This window comes from Molothrus ater, chromosome 18, assembly GCF_012460135.2.
Source record: "Molothrus ater isolate BHLD 08-10-18 breed brown headed cowbird chromosome 18, BPBGC_Mater_1.1, whole genome shotgun sequence".
In the NCBI taxonomy this organism is placed as follows: Eukaryota; Metazoa; Chordata; class Aves; order Passeriformes; family Icteridae; genus Molothrus; species Molothrus ater.
In genome coordinates this window covers 12,455,391-12,472,395 of record NC_050495.2, presented here as the reverse complement: position 1 = coordinate 12,472,395, position 17,005 = coordinate 12,455,391, and the positions used below count along the sequence as shown (strand labels likewise).

Sequence of the window (17,005 nt, the reverse complement as noted above, 5' to 3'; positions counted from 1 at the left end):
CCCAACCCAAACCATTCCATGAGAATTTTACAATTGCAACTGGAAACGTGTTTGATTTCTCCTGCTGGGATTTCTGGGGTGCAGGAAAATCAATGGGGCTCATCTCAGTCTCAGAGGATTTTTGGGAAGCTTGGGATGGTGTGAGTACATATCCCATAGCCTGGAGGTAACTTCCAAACACAATTTTCCTGCTTTGAAGCTTCCTGTTGGGCTCTGTTCCTCTGTTCTGTGACAGCGCAGGAATCAGGATTTTGGAATAGTTTGGGTTGGAAGGAAACTTAAAGCTCATCCCTGCCATGGGCAGAGACATCTTCCACTATCCCAGGGGGCTCCAGGCCCTGTCCAACATTCCTTGGACACTTCCAGGGATCCAGGGGCAGCCACAGCTTCTCTGGGCACCACGTGCCAGGGCCTGCCCACCCTCACTGGGGAAAACTTTTCCTTATGTCTGACCCAATCCCTACATCCAAGGATGCTTCCTTGCTCTTGTGCTGGTGCTCCTTGCCTGGTCCATCCCTGGCTGAACATTTTTGGGAAGTCTCTGATGTGGGGAAAAGCCTTCTCACCATGTGGAGCTTTCCCTCCCACCCACGTTTCAGGTTTTTCCTAAAGAATGTGACACTCTGGGGGCTTTTCTGCCATGGCAGCTGCTGTGGGAATTGTAGGGAATGAGGTGGGAAGGGGACAGAGTGGGAATGTCCAGGATCCTGGGAATGGTGTAGGATATTGGGAATGGTCCAGGTGGTGGCACTGAGGGAGCATCACTCTTCCAATAGGACATTCCCAAATGGACCCAAGTTTTCCTCATGGGTTTATGGGAATAACTTTAAACCAGGCTTTGCTTGGAGTGGGGGAAAATAATTCCCAGCTGCCTGAGGGGGGGATCCTGGCTATCAACCCCGGATATATCAGGATTTTCACACTATGCCCATTCCCAGGGCAGGACTTTCTGCAGTGTGTGTGTGTAGAAAAGGCCACCACTTTTCCCCTGGGAGCCCACAAGTGGCCACTCGAGGCCGTTTTTTCCACCAAATCCCAGCAATTCCTTGTGGCTGTTGCAGAAATCTCCGTTTCCCTGCACGTCTGGGAGCAGCTGTGTGTCCCTGGGAAGGGGCTTCACCACGCCGTGCCACCGGCGCTGCCGGAAGGGGGTTATTTATAGCTGGGTTTATTTTTACTTTTCCCCATCCCGACGTTTTCCTTCCTGATTGCCTGTGATATTCAGGGATCGTCTCATTAGCACAAAGAAATTTCCCCATCCAAACAGCACGGCCCACAGGGGAAAAAATGTGAAGGGGAAACTGAGGCAGCAGCTGGCTGAGGGTGGGATAGTTGGAGTTAAAAATCTGATTTTTCCCTAGATTAATGTTTTTATGGATAAATAGGACCAGCACTGTTTAATATATTTGTCAATGATAAAAACAGTGGGATTGAGACTGGAAAAGAAAAGGCTCCAGGGAGAGCTCAGAGCCCCTTGCAGGGCCTAAAGGGGCTCCAGGACAGCTGCAGAGGGACTGGGGACAAGGGATGGAGGGACAGGACACAGGGAATGGCTTCCCACTGACACAGGGATGGGATACTGGGGAGGAATTGTTCCCTGGGAGGGTGGAGAGGGGCTGGGATGGAATTCCCTGGAATTCCACCCCTGGCAGTGCCCAAGGCCAGGCTGGACAGGGCTTGGAGCAGCCTGGGACAGTGGGAGGTGTCCCTGCCGTGGCAGAGGTGGCACTGGGTGGGCTTTAAGGTCCCTTCCCACCCAAACCATTCCATGACTCCTGAGTTGTCTCTTAACACGACAGAAAAGCAGAAATCCAGCATTTTTCAGCAGTGGGAGGTGGCGAGCGCAAGGAACAGTTCCATCAGAGCTGCTAATGGGTTTTCTCTTGGGTAATGAGCACTGGGGACAATTAACATCCATCTTAATTAGTCTGGAGAGGGAGTGGGTGCTTTGAGCCTCAGTGCTTTGAGCGGGAAACGGCAGCGGAGTCCTCGGCTGGGAGGGATGCAAGGGCTGGAAAAAGTCCCTTGTTGGCATAATGAGTTGATTCTGCTGCTGGGGATTGTGACAAAGCCAGGCCTGGGTAAACTCAGCTCCCTGAGGGTCCTGGTCCTGGTCCCCAGAGCAGGAGCAGAGGCAAAGCCTCAGCCACCCAAAGGGCCTTCCAAGGATAAAGTCCTTTCCTAATCCTGATAAAATGGCTCCAGCCACCCATGAATGCAGAGACTCCCACGTTTTAGGATTTTGGGTGCTCCTCCTGAGGCAAAAAGGGGGGATTTGAAAGGTTGTTGATGCTTCCCAAGGCTCCAGGTGCTCCTTGGGTCTGTAATGGAAGCAGGGGATCAGCACACTGCATGCAGCTCCTTGGGGCTCCTGGTGGTTGGGAATGTTGTTTGGGAGAAGGGAGAGAGGTTATCCAGTCTGGGAGAAGATTTGAGCTGGAGTTTGCCTGGGCTTTGAGCTCACACTGGCTTGTGAGGGGGATTTGGGGCAGTTTTTTCAGGATTCCTTGGGTTTTTAGTTAAAATCTCCAGCGCGGCTCTCAGAGCTTGTGCAAGGAGTCTGGGGTTTGACCCCTCTCTTGTCACGCCAGGGTGACTTCAACTTTCCAGGGTGCCACTGGTGACGCCACCAGGGCTGTGTGGCCATGATTTATGTCCCTGCTGGGAAGACCAAGGAGAACACTGAGGAACATTAGGAATTAACCTGACCTTGGCAGAACTGTGTAAAGAGAATTTAAATCAAAAAATTGTTGAAAGTGCCTTTGGAGCAGAGGAACTTGGAGGTTTCTGCTGGAGAGGGAGCAGCTCCTAAACCCTTCCCTGGAGCTGCTGGTGGCAGGGAGGGGGTGGAGATAAACCCAGTCCCTGTCCTTACATGAGATACCAAAGATGAAATGAGAGTTTGCTCTTTTTTCTCTGTGGCAAGCAGGTTTTAATGACAGGAACACATTCCCTGGGACTAATTAATAGGGAAGATATGAGGGTGAGGGATGGGAAGAATATCCAAGGCACTTCAGCTGTTTGTTCATGGATAACTTTAGTGCATGGACCAAATACTGGGGTTTACTTTGATTTTATAATAGATTTCCATGCTGCATTTTGCCAATATTTAATGTTTGGCTCTGCTGCTGGGAGGAACAAGCCCTTCACAAGGGATGCTCTCCCATCCCTGGACCTTGTTCCCTCTGGGCACAGAAGAGCTCTGGACAAAGCTCAGCTTTAGCCTCTCCCAGTGCCAGATCTCCTGACCTTTACAGGCACAGCCCAGCTGGGAAGGATTTGGGGCTTGTAAATCTTAATGCTCAGGAAGCTGGGGATATTTAACTTGATTTGAAGGATGGGAGGAAAGGGGAAGGGTGGAAGCCATGGCGTCAAGATGGAACAGATTGGGGGGTCTGTTTTTTCCCTGTGGATGCTCCGTGGTGCTTGCAGCCAGCTCCTTGTTCCCTCCAGGGCCTCCAAATTGTCCTTTGAGCTTTAGCAAACCACAAATTGAAGGAACAACAAGGTCAGGAGGGATGGAGCCCTGGGCAACCGGAGTGGCATCACTGCCCATGGCAAGGGTTGGAATTGAGAGGATTTTTAAGGTCTTTTCCAACCCAAACCATTGCAAGGTTCTATGAAATTGGATTTTCCTCCTCAATGGACTTAAAATGAATCCTCCCAGCCTTCCTTCCTGCGCTGGGAATTAAAGGAGAAGCTCTAAGTCCTGTTCTGTGTGAGGGAAACTGAGACACAGAGCTGCCACCTTGTTTTCCTCCATGCCAGGCTGGAGCCGTGCACTGACAGGACACAGGGAATGGCTTCCCATGGACAGAGGGCAGGGTTAGATGGGATTTTGGGAACAGATTCTTCGCTATGAAGCCTTGGCACAGGCTGCCCCATCCCTGGAAGTGTTCCAGGCCAGGTTGGATGGAGCTTGGAGCACCCTGGGACAGTGGAAGGTGTCCCTGCCCACGGCAGGGGGTGGGTTGAGATCATCTGTAAGGTCCCTTCCCACTCAAACCATTCCATGACTCTCTGGTCCTGGAGCATTTCCCAAGTACCCTTCAGGTCCTGCCCTTCTCTCCCCGCCCCCAGGTGTATTTTGGGAAGGGAACCCATGGATTCCTGCCCCCCCTAACCCCATCCATGTTCAAACCCCCACTTTGGGAGCCAGACCCTTCTCCTTTGCCTCTGTTGTTTTCCCTTTTCCTACTTTTCCGCCGCATTCCCTTCCCTGGCAGTTAATGGAGCTCGTAGATCATATAATAAATAGGGATCGACTTCATGCCAGGCTGTGGATCAGAATGGATTGACCCGTGGGAATGCACTCCCTGCCAATCGATGCCAGGCCATCAGGCTGGATAAATCTTGATAACGACTGACAACGGCAGAGTCGATATGTGAATTAATATATACATTAAACCTGGATATATCTTCCACCGGCAGGCAGCAGCCTGGGGAGGGAATATCCCGAGCCAGGAGGATGGTTGGGAATGTGGAAAAGCAGCAGCTTGATCCTCTGTGTTTGATGTGGAAACGCTGGGGCTGGCTGAGCTTTCCTTGCCCACTGGAGCATCAAATCCCCGCTGCCGGCGGCTCCTTAACGTGGAGGATGCTCCAGGGGGAAAGTTTTCCTTTGTGCTTTGAGAGTGTTTCCAACTGCCATGGAAGTATTGCAGGTTTGGCCCTGATTTCTCTGGAAAAGTGCTTAACACAGCAGGATTCTCTGTGCTGGAGAGGAAGGGATTTAAGGAAATGCCTTTGATTAAGTGCCCCGCTGAGAGATGGTCCCAAAAAGCCCTTCCGCTCGTGCCAGCTCTTCCCGTCCCTGTTGAGTGACATCCCAGCATCATTCCTAATTTTTTTCTGAGCATCCTCAGTGCCTGGGATCCTCTTTGGGACAGAGCAGGGCTGCCTGTGGGGGATCCATATGCTGGCACCCTGCCTAGCCAAAGAAACAGATCCTTCCTGCCACAGCAGCATTAACTTTTTATTAATAATAATCATTATTACTGTCCCAAAGTGGAGCCAGGTTCCAGGGAAGCAGCCTGCTCAAACCAAAGTTTCTTTCCTTTCTCCAAAAGGGTTTTTAAAAATTTTCTTTTCCTTCCTGAAGTTCAGAACAGTGCAGAGAATATATCAGAGACAAGGAGGTCGAGGCGCCTCCACTCATCCCTGTGCACCCAACCTTCCCTCTCGGAGCTGATTCCGAGCGTGTCCTTTGCAAAGGCAGCAAGTGGCACCTGGAGCATGGAGCTTTTTCGGATGACTTGTTTGCAAGCCTGGCTTTAGCTAAGCCCCAGGGGCTGCTTTGCATTCACCTGGCTCAGAGCTCTTCTCCCCGCAGCTGGAGAAGAACTCGTCTCCTCTATTTCCTCCAAATAAAAATGCATGGAGTTGGCTTTTTCCAAAGAACTTGTTTTTTTCCGAGGTGACGATGGAGTTGGAGCTACTTTTCGGGGAGGCAGATCCCCCTCCTCCTCCTCCTCCTGCAGCCCTTGTGGTTTGGCTGTAGTTATCGTGCGTGCCAGCTGCCGGCAGGAAAATTTTGCTGCCTAAGTAATATCCATCAAAAGCCGGTGCTTCCATCGGCTGGAGATAGCGGGATGAGGGGAGCGTTGGCTCTCCAGGGCTTTTCTGTTTCCTCCTGCTGGTTTGGCTCTGCAGAGGCTCCTCCATGAGGAGCAGGAGGGTCTCTCCCATCTCCAGGCTGGGGACACGGGCTCTGCTTGAAATGGCAGGAGTTGAATTCCCTGGCTTCCCATTGGGTTCAGTTGGAATGGGGTTGGATGGGATGAGTATTTCCAGCCTGGAGGGGCTGGGATCTGCTGGATGCTCAGGTCACGCCTTTTCTGGCACTGAGTTTTGTCTGCTGCTTCCATAGAAGCACAGAATTGTTTGGATTGGAAAAGATCCTTAAGATCGTCAATTCCAACCATTCCCCCAGCACTGCCAAGGCCACCACTGATCCATGTCCCTAGGTGCCACATCCACACAGAGCTGCTAAATCCTCCGGAGATGGGGACTCCAGGGATGTGCCAGGGCTTGACAACCCTTTCAGTGAAGAAATTTTCCCTCATATCCTAATTTTTCCTCCCTGGTTGTGGTTGTGGGGTTTGGATGTAGAGGGCTGAGGAATTTCAGGCTGGATGCTGCCACTCCTGGCTCTGGCATTGGCAGGGAATCGAGGAGGTGAAATTCCTTATCCACTTAGAGGAAAACAAAACCTCGGGATAAAAATGAACCTAAAGCTCTCCCATTGCTGCTCTTACAGCCTTGTTCAATTTTCCTTTGTGTGAAACACCTCAGGAGCTGTTGAGTTCCAAAAGCACCATTGCCAGATTCTGGGAAAAGAGAAAAACAAGCCAATATATGGGAGCAGCTGGAAAACTTCCTAAATAAGTCAGGAACGTGCTGGAATGTGCAGAGCTCCTTCTTTCCCTCTCTGGTCCTGCTCAAATGAAATCAAATAAGTCCTGGCTCAGTGGTTCCTGTTGCTGTTTCTTTCTTAACATTCCCCAAAGGATCCTTTTTCCATGAAAACCTCAAAGTGGGTAAACTGCTGGGGAATGTGGGAGCATCCAAGCATCCTTTGCCGTGTCTTTTCTTCCAGCACAGATGTAACCTGGGAGCAGAGGTATTTTTATATTAAAGCATTTTTTATTAATTCCCCACTTCGCTCTCTTCTCTAGTGTCTCCCCTGGGTCTATAGTGCTGGCTGTCTCCATGGTATCCGAGCTGCTTCCCTATAAATCCATATCCTGGCATGAACTTCCCGAGGTCTGGCATTTATCACCTCTTTAATTGAATGGGCATTTATGAGGATGAGAAGAGGGAAGGGAAGCAAAAAACTCCTGGAGTGATGGAATGCGGCCCACAACTCTTGGCTCGGGATGATCCCTGCTCCTGAGCAGGGGCCAGGATGGAATCTCCATCCTTGCAGAGGTGCTGGCCATCAGTGCAGAGGTGATGGCCATCAGTGTAGAGGTGATGGCCATTGACTTAGAGGTGATTGCCATGAGTGAAGAGGTGATGACTATCACTGTAGAGGTGGTGGCCATCAAGGTAGAGACAGTGACCATCAGTGTAGAGGTGATGGTCACCAGGATAGAGGTGGTGGCCATCAAGGGAGAGGTCATGGCTATGGGAACCCAGAACATCCTCTGGCTGTCCAGGATAGCCAGGACTCCTGCCAGAGGGCTCAGAAGCCCTGGCACAGAGCCCAAAACACCTGTGGGTTTGATTATGACCCATGGAGCAAATCACCAACCTTAGATGAAGATCAGCAAGCCACAACAGTTTAGGTAGAATAATAGTGACGTTATCATGGGGTGGAAAAGTAGATTTTGGGGTTTTTGTTATGGGGGTTCAGGGGGCAAGATGGAGGGAACTGGGCATGTCCAGCCTTTCTCCTTCTTCTTCTTGGTCTCCATCTTCTGCTGTGATGTTGGCACTTTTGGATTGGTTCAGAGTAGAAGCTCAGTGTCTAACACAGGTGATGGGTATTGGAAAGGAATTGTAAACATTGTACAGGTAGTTTTTAGTACAAAGACATAACCCTGCCCTGGGGCAGGCAGAGTGCCTGGAACTGTCCTGCTGGATGGACCTCGGCAGGGCAGGAGAAAATTTTTTATAGATGAGAAACAATGAACAACCTTGAGACTGAGAAATGAAGAGCCCTGACTCCTTCTTCAAGCACCAGGCTGGGAAAAGAGACTTTCAAACTTTTCTCAGGGTCACTCTGACCAGCTAAAGATCCCAACAATGGCCACCAATGTAGAGGTGTTGGCCACCAGTGTAGACACAACGACCATAAGTACAGAGATGGTGGCCGTCAATGTAAAGGTGATGGCCATCAGTGTAGACTTGATGACCATCAGTGTAGAGGTGATTGTCACCAGTATAGAGGTGGTGGCCACCAGTGTAGTAGTAATGGCCATCGATGTAGAGACAATGACCACCAATGTAGAGGTGTTGGCCACCAGTGTAGGGACATTGACCATCAGTACAGAGGTGGTGGCTGTCAGTGCTGATGACCATCAGTACAAAGGTGATGGCCATCAGTGTAGACTTGATGACCATCAGTGTAGAGGTTATTACCACCAGTTGGCCACCAGTGTAGGACTAATGGCCATCAATGTAGAGACAATAACCACCAATGTAGAGGTGCTGGCCCCCAGTGCAGAGCTGATGACCATCAGTATTGCAGAGAGGGGAAAAAAACCCCAAGGGATGGAAGAGGGATGAGGCTGTTTTCCCATGGAACAGCACAAACACCCAGAGGCAGCGCTCCAGCTCTTCCTCCCTCATCCCAAATTGTTCCTCTGCGAGCCGCCTTGGCTTTGCTCCCGCTGCTGATGTCTCCAGCCCACGTTGGGAATGCAGAGTGTTTATAAAGCAATTTGGGATTTGGCTTGCTTGGCTGAACACTTCAAAAACTCATTTTGAATTGAGAGTGACATCTGCAGCAGGATGAGGCTGGGCCTGTCCTGATGCTGGGAAAGGCACAGGGATGTGGATGTGGATGTGCCATGGGATGAGGTGCACTCCTGAGGACTCCCAGAAGGATCTCTGCATCTCTGTCCCAGCCACCCCTCAGCTCTGGATGGTGTTTGGTCACCTCGTGGCACCGGGGCACGTGTCATCAACCCACTCTGCCGCCAGGTGGGACGGAGAAGTTTGGGAGAAGAAGATGAAAATTCCTTATGAGTTTTCACTTCAGTGCTGAATAACCCAGGATCCATCTGAAGATGCAAATTATCTGCCTTGTTTTTGGTGTCGAGCGTAGGCATTTTGTGGCCTTGTCATCCCCAGCCGTGTCCCTCAAAGCCAGGCTCAGCAGGGACCTCTCCAAGTGGAAAGGCACAAGACTCCGAGCGTGCCCCGGGCGCCGCTCTTTGTCCTGCCCGAATGGGGAGCGATTGAGGAACAAGGAGAAGCGGAATTGTGGAGCTGTGCCATGAAAAGGTTCTGCAGGTGGTGGCTGAATGGGCTCAGGTGCTGCATAAAAGGTATCAACCAGGCTTTATCTCCACGTTGGCAGCTCCTTATCCAGCAAGAAACATCGGATGTGCCGGTGGCTCGGTGAATTCATTTGGATTTATTCATCCAGGGGAGGGGAGAAGCACCTGGGCTGCTTTGATGGCTCTGCCAGGGTCTGAGGAGCAGAGGTGACAGGGACACGTCCTGGTGCTACCACCCCAGGTCTGGCTGTCCTCCCGCAGCGGCTCTATCCACTGGGGAGGATTTGGAAATCCTGTAAATGAAGTGGAAAGATGGGAATCTCACCAGAAAAGGGCTGCAAGCTCCGCTCTTGGGGTTATCTCAGCAGTTCAGATAAGCAGAAATGGGAGGATTTTTCTCTAAACAACCCTTTCCCAGGAAAACAGCTGATCTTAACTCTCTTTAGGGCTGGAATCCAGCCCTGTTCCAGTGCTAATCCACTCATTGCATTCCCAGTGTCAATTTGTCACCAATTCAGATCACAGGCAACTGGCTGTATAAAGGTTTTCTCTGGGAGAAAACGTGTTTTCCAGAGGTTGGGAAGGGCTGGGGGAACTCCTGTGTGTGCAGGCAGGTCATGGAGGTGGCAAAAGGCTATTGTGTGGCAGAGGGTAAAGCTTGGTGGGTTTATGTAGCAAATTAGTGTAGGAAAACACAGGTGGTGGAAGGACAATTCATGTCCGTCGTTATTCTGCACACTTTGATTCGTTCCGGTTACAGAAACCCGAGGATTTTATCACTGATTTCCAAGTGCCTGGATCCTAATCTCCAGCAAATTCTTATTTGACTGCAGTCCAAGTGCTGCAGGAGATGGGAAGATGGTTCAGAGGGAGTGCAGCTGCCTCAGGGATAAATCCAGCTGGGATGCTCAGGGAGGTGCTGGGACACCTGAGCAAGGAAAGCCATCCCTGAGGAGGCACTCGCTGCCCTAAATCCCCACTGCAGCTCACTTGTGCCCAGCAGGACAATTCCTAATGCTCCCAGTGAGGAAATATTTGGAAGGGTGCTGTTGTCTTTCCAAAACCCAGGGGATGTGGGGATTGCTCCATTCCTGTTTCACTGCTTGTGCTGAAAATTCTGCTCTCTGCCCATGGAGTGATGTGGAGCAGGAGGATCCTTTGTATCCGTGAGCTTCTGGAGTTTGGGGTTCTTCTGGGTTTCATGGACTCATGGAATGGTTTGGGTGGGCAGGGACATTAAAGCTCATCCCATTCCACCCTCTGCCATGGGCAGGGACACTTTCTTTATCCCAGGTTGCTCCAAGCCCCATCCAAGGTGTCCCTGCCCATGGCAGAGGGTTGGAATTATACAGCCCCTCAAGTCCCTTCCAACCCAAACCATCCTGTGATTCTCTTTTATTATTCTGTCATTATTTTCACCCAAAAAAGACAAAACCTCTCCCAGGGGTTGAATCCAAACCAGTGCATGCTGGAATTCCCAGGGCAGGAGGAACTGGGAGAGGAGAAAGCAGTGGAGCCGAGCTGGGGGAAAGCAGTGGAATGAAACCCTAGAACTTTAAATTTGTTAACCAGAACAGAATCCAATCAACATCTGCAGCCACCAAACCTCTTTAACAAGCTGTGTGCTGGGTGTTTTATTTCCCAGGCACAGGTATCCAGTCTCATCCTTCCAAAGTTGCCTGGAATGAGCGTGGGTGGATAGAGAAAAGCAAAAAAAAAAGCTCTTTTTTGTGGGCGGGAGTCGAGGCAGCAGCCACCCACGTCCTCCATTATGATATTCAAATGTCAATATATTTTTAATTGGTTTATATCCATTCCCCCCCCCCCCCCCCAATCCAGCTGCCTTTGGTAATTAAGGCTCTGTAAATAGATTTTACTGTAATTGGTACGAGAAGGAAAATTGGAGGACATTGTACAGTGCATGGGGTTGGGTTGGGGGATTTTTTTCCCCCTCCCTGTCTTTCCTCTTTTGACTCATTTTACATCTGTGAGCTTTGGATCCCGAGGGAGGAGGAGGAGGAGGGGGGAGGCACGGCCAGTTCTGCACAAAAACTCAGAGGTGGGAGGACCAGGTGGTTTGCTCTGGGTTGGGACACAAGGAAAAGCCAGGGGCCAGCCCAGGTTGTCCCTTGTGGCACCACGGTGGTGCCACCAGGTCACACCAGGAGCACTGAGAACTCCCTCCCGGTGCCAAACTGGGAGAGCCCCCAGTTCCCTGCAGAATCCTCAACCTGCCTCGAGCCAGGGGGCCAAAATCTGGCCCAAATCCTGTGATTATTTATTTATTTATTTATGATTTGGGGCTGTTTCTCCAGGAGGGTTTGTAACTTCTCTTTCCCTTTTCCAGCCTGTGTAAAGGACGGACTCTCTACTCTGTGGTGAGGGACGCCAAAATTGTCCTGGATGTCAACAAGACGAGGCAGATAGCACAAGAAATTGTGAAGGTATGGTCTGGTGGGGTCTGGATCCTGCAGAAAACCCAGCCAAGAGCCCAGTCCAGTCATTCTGGGGAGCAGGAAGAGGAGCAGCCAAGGATTCTGAGCAAGATAGGACTCCTTGGTTTTAAAATCCAAGGATTCTGGGCAGGTTAGAACTCCTTAGCTTTAAAATCCAGTGATTCTGGACAGGTTAGAACTCCTTGGCTTTAAAATCCAGGTGTCTTTGACCTCTCTCATGTGTCTGAATTGAGGTGGCACCAAAGCTTCCATGGGCTCCCCGTGCTTGGGGCTCATCCTGGCCCGCTGCTCCTCTTCCCTGCTGGAATTTCAGGTGTTTAAATCCAGCATTGCTTCTGTGGGGGAGTTCCTGGTGGGATATTCCTCTCCTCTTGGAAAAAAAAAGGAATAATCATGGAATGGTTTGTGTTGGAAGGGAGCCTAAAACTCATTACATTCCACCTTCCACTATCCCAGGGCTGCTCCAAGCCCTGTCCAGCCTGGCCTTGGACACTTCCAGCATTCCCAGAATTCCCATAAAACATTCCCGGGGCCGAGGCTCCTGGAGAAATCCATGCCATGGTGCCACAAGGCCAAGCTCACATACATTTTCCAGAGCTAAAAACACTTTTCCTTTCCCAGGGATGACCCCAAGTGCATCTTCCACACCTCAGACATGTCCCTGCAAACAATCCCGGGCAGGATCCTCCCATGGCAGGGTGGAGTGGCCGGGAATTCGGGTCCTGAGCCCTCACAGCTTCCCATGGGTTGTCAGCAGCAGCACTGAGGTGTTGAGCTGTCTGCGAGAACGGGGCTGTGCTGTGATTCCAAACACATTTATCACCAGGAATATTTGGCATGTGCTCTGCCATGGGAGCTGTGACAGTGCCCCTGTGCCCTGCTCAAGGTCAGCCAACATTTCCCCCCTGGAGCCCAAACCTGGAGCTAATCCCACATGTAACTGTGGGGAAACAACAGAAAATCAGATTTTCTGGCAGACCTTAGCCCCCCTTAAATGCTCAAACCCAGGTTAAAAGTAGAATGTGTTCAGCAATATTTCCTGGGTGATGCCTTTTCCTTGGATGGTCCTTAATAAATTGTTTATTTTGTGTTTATTTAGACCCAGTTTTAACTTTAAATTTAAAATTCCTTCAATCCTCCTGGACTCTCCAGGTGAGCACAGCCTGAACCTTTATCTGCCTCAGAGCCATGTCCTGAGCTGGGGGTGCCTGAGGCAGCCCAGAGCCTCTCCCTCCTTAATTCCTACTTCTGATCCATGTTTTCCACCTTTTAGACACAGATTTTTTCCTGCTGAGCAAACATTTGAAGCATCACAGTCTAGCCTTGTATTTTTTCCCCCTTTTTGTGCTCAGGGCTTTTGCCTTCCAGATGTTCCCAGCAGGAATAACAGCTCTGTTCAGCCCCTTTCCCTGCGTGGGTTCACTGCTCCGTGTGGGTTTCGAGGATGAGGCTGAGACTTCCTTGTTTTCTGCAGCTGCTGCCTGTTGGGAACAGGTTGGAAACCTCCAAGTCTGTGATGCTGAGAGGCAGAGAGGCTTTGTATCCACCCCAGATCCCTGGAGGAATTAACAGAGCTCTCCAAAGGCTCTCCCTGGGCACCAAAGGGAATTCCTGGAGAAGCCCAGCCCTGCCCCAATGCCGTGACCCAACCACATGGCCCATTCCTGCCGAGGAGCAGCAGCTCCCCAGCCTTCCCACCTCTACCCACCAATCTCCAGCAGGTGTTTTGGGGGACTTGGAAGTGGTGGGTGTCAGGAAGGGAAATCCCAACACCTTGGTTGGGGTGGGATTGGAGCTGCATTTTCCGGAGGCTTTGGATTTTCTGCACAGTCACGGCAGCTGTTTGATTTTATCCTTGGAGTCCTGGAATGTGACGGGAGAGCTGCTCAGCTCCTTGGATCAGTGGGTGCAAGGTTATCCCGAGATCCTCGGGAGGGGGAGGATGATTGATCCTGGGAGGGGGAGGAAGATTCCTCCCGGGAGCGGTGGTGCCGGCAGAGGGAGCTGGCTTTTCACACAGCCCAGCAATGAGGGCATTCCTGGGCCCAGAGTGCTTCCTCAGGGATCATCCCAGGGGCTGAGGTGGCAGGGCTGGAATTTGCAGTGGGATCTGCATGGAGCAAGGTGAGGGATATGGGGGTTTGCCCAGAGAAATTCCTTCAGCAGAGGCCGGGCTGTGTTTGATGATTCCATGGAGATGAGCTCCATGGATGTGGGAGCAGGTGGGAGCAAGGTCCTGGTGCTGCTCTGGGGTCCCATCACCCTCAAACAATGGGGAAGGGGCTGCAGAGCATTCCCGTGGCACTGGGGCTCCTCCATGGATGCTCAGGGCCCTGCACTGCACCTGGCCAGGGAAACATTGGAATGCTGCTCCTGGCTCCACCCTGGCACTTTCTGGAGGTGACAGTGACATTTGAAAACTGATTTTTAAACCTCATCATTATTTCATGTGCTGGGAGCTGGAGACCCCTAATTAATCCCGGTGCCTGGAATGGTCCTGGCATCCAGCCCCAAATCCTTTCCTTCCTCCAGCATCCCTTGGCAGAAGCTCTGTAGGATTTTCTCCCCACGGGGGGCAGTGAAACTCCCATATCTTGCTGGGTTGGTGTGTTTTTCTGTTTGTTTTCCCACTTTTTCCAGATGGTGGAATTTGGATTGGGCTTCTGGCTCCACATCAGCCACCAGCTTAAAAATAAATTCTTCTCACACAGCCTGTGTGGTTAATGATGATAGATGAAAAGATGAGACTCAGGATGGATGGATCCCCATGGAATTCCAGTTAATAAATCCCCCTTTTTTCCAGTGCCAGACAACCAATATTCCCTCTTAAGCAACAGTTTGCCGGCCTGTTGGGCATTGATCCTTCAGCAGCATCCTGCAGATCAAGTTTTCCCCGAGTCTGCTTAGGAGAGTGAAAAGTGGGACAGCATGAAAATCCCTGCTGAAGTTGGGATAAATGTGCTTTATCCCCCTCCCCGTTCCCAGAATGATCCTGTGGAGCTGAACATCCGCCACGCAGAGCTGCCGGCAGTCTGCTTGATTTGCCGAGGCTAAACAGGAGAGTTTGGATTTCCCACCCATGGCCTTTTTGTGCCTCATTAGCACTAATTTTAATTAACCACCGAGCAGTTTTTCCTGGGGGGGAAGGAATTAAGGCAGGACTCCTGCGAGGCGCCCGTTTCCAGGCGGATGGGGCCGTCGGAAGCGCCGGTGGGGCTGTAGGGAGCGGTGAATTATTACCCTCCTCTGCCAGCCCCCAAAAAAACAGAGGCAGAAACATCATCACCATCCATTTCCCAGCAGAGGGTTCCAGGGAAGCGGCAGCCGGGTGGGTTTGCCGCTCATTTTTCCTGTGGAATCAATTAATCAGGACGATGAGCGGGCGCTGTGGCAGCTGGGACACTCACTCCACAATCCCATCTCCCTCCAGGAGCCCATCCCTTCCAGGCACTTTCCCTTCCTGCAGGGTCCTTTGGGGACGTGGTCCAGCCTGGATGTGCCGTGGTGGCTCATGGATCCCACGGGAATGCTGCCACTCTGGTGTTATCCTGCCCATTTGTGCTGCCTTTGTAACCTCGGGGTGTTTTCCTCTCTCTGTTCCATCCCAGGGAATGGGATACCTGCATGCCAAGGGCATCCTCCACAAGGACCTCAAGTCCAAGAATGTCTTCTACGACAATGGGAAGGTGGTGATCACCGACTTTGGGCTCTTCAGCATCTCCGGGGTTCTGCAGGCAGGCAGGTAGGAGGGCATGGACACACTGGGGCTCCTCCCCGTGCCCTAGAAGCTGGGAATGATCCCAAAAAATCCCTCTCCAAATGCTTCTCTGTGTCCCCAGCCTCAGCAGACAGGAGCTCAAGAGACCTTTGAGTGTCGTGGGGCTGCTCTGTTTGAAGGGAGATGGCTTTGATCCATAGGAAGGAACATGATGCCGTGTGTGAGCCTCTGGAATTTTGGTTCAGAGAGGCAGATTGTGCCCCTTGCACCAACCTCTTCCCATGGGATGCGTCATTTCCATGGCCAAACCACCCTGCAGCCAGGCAGGAGATGTTCCTGTGGCAGCAGGGCTGGTTCATTCCTTGGCTTTTCCCTTTCCATCGTTATAAATCCCTGGCATCTGCTTCATCCCCTGCCTGGATTGAGTGATGCTATCCCTGTGCTGTCCCCACTCCAGTGACATTTTGGGAATCACAGACATCTGGCCATGGTGTCTGTGCTGGGCATGGAGCAGGACATGGACAATGAGAGCCAAGCTTGGGATTTTCACAACATTGTGACATTTTGGGGTCTCGGAGGGCTTAAATCTGAAGGTTTTGGTAAATGCTCTTTATTAAATTTCTTGTCCTGATGCTTTGGGAGGTTTTCCAGCTGTAGGAATGGCAGGAAAAAGAGTTCCAGCAGCTGTGGAAAGGAGGAAAAGCAAAGCTGGGGTGGAAAAAGGAAACAGAAGCAGGGAAGGAAGAACAGAGGTGATATTTCCCATTTTTTGTTAAGTGGGGAATAAGAACATTGCTGACTTTTCCCGCCTTTCCCATTAAATCCTTTGTGTTGGATTTCCCTCTAAACCCTTTGTGTTGGGAGCAGAACACCCCAAGCTTGGGCAGTTTTCTCCTGGTCCTTCCATCTCCACGTCAAAGATGCTCAAGAGATAAAAAGAACTTTGGAAATGATGGATTTTTCCCTAATTTCCCAGTGATGATTTCAAAGGATTAAAGGAAACGGCAGTGACCGCCTCTCTCCATCCCACACTCCCAGATTTTCCACTCTGCCTGGATAAATATCAATGGATTTCAGCACAAACTTGGCCAAAAACTTTGGAAAGCTAGGAAATCAGGATCTCCTGATCCAAACTGGGATTTGCCTCTGGTTTGGCAGCTGGGCGGGGGACTTGGGATTCAGGGCCTGCCAGGAGGAAGGGGCAGCTCATTCCAGGTGGGAATGAGGACTGGGCAAAACCGGCCAAGCTTTGGCAGGAATCTTTCCTGTGAAGGTCAGGGATGCTCCAGAGATGGAATGAGAAATGGGGGAATGGGGTTTCTGAGGAGGTGGCCAATGTGTGGCCACCTCTGCCCAAGACTGGGATGTCCCTTGTGAGGTTAGAATCCAGGAGGTGGCCAGGAAAGCAAGGCTGGATAGAAATGAGCAGAGTTTTGCTGGAAAAATGGAGAAAATGAGAAAAATTTGTGCCCTGGGGTACTGGTAGCAGATGTTTTCTGCTGGAGGAGAGCTGAGAGGAGAGCAGGGATCCACAGCCACCATGAATTTTGGAACAGGAAGTGTCTGCACGTCTGATCTCCCCTTTTCAGGGTGGGTTTTTGCTGGTTTTGGTGTTTCTCAGATGAAGACAAGAGATAAATCCCAGTGTTGGGTTCTTAGTGGCTTGGAGAAACATCTCTTGGGAAGGAAGCAAATTTTTGGAGGTCAGGTTAAGGATGGTGACATTTCTTCAGCTGGTTTTGCTGGGGTTAAAGCACTTCCTGCAGAGATTTGGTGACTTGGGGTTTCATCCTGCTGAAATCAGATTTATTCCTCCTTTATTTAAATGTCCTTGGGCTCAGTGGGGACAAGGAGGAGATGGAGAGGAGCCATGGACAGCCCAG

General features: G+C 51.0%; 1 protein-coding gene across 1 annotated transcript in view; it reads left to right on the top strand.

Annotated features, from left to right (window-relative positions):
• KSR2 (kinase suppressor of ras 2) overlaps positions 1–17,005 on the top strand; it is a 60,993-nt gene that overhangs the window by 30,311 nt on the left and 13,677 nt on the right. The window contains exons 13-14 of the mRNA XM_036393442.2: positions 11,296–11,392; positions 15,013–15,146. Of these exons, the coding sequence (XP_036249335.1) occupies positions 11,296–11,392; positions 15,013–15,146 (231 nt within the window). The remainder of the gene's footprint in view (positions 1–11,295; positions 11,393–15,012; positions 15,147–17,005) is intronic.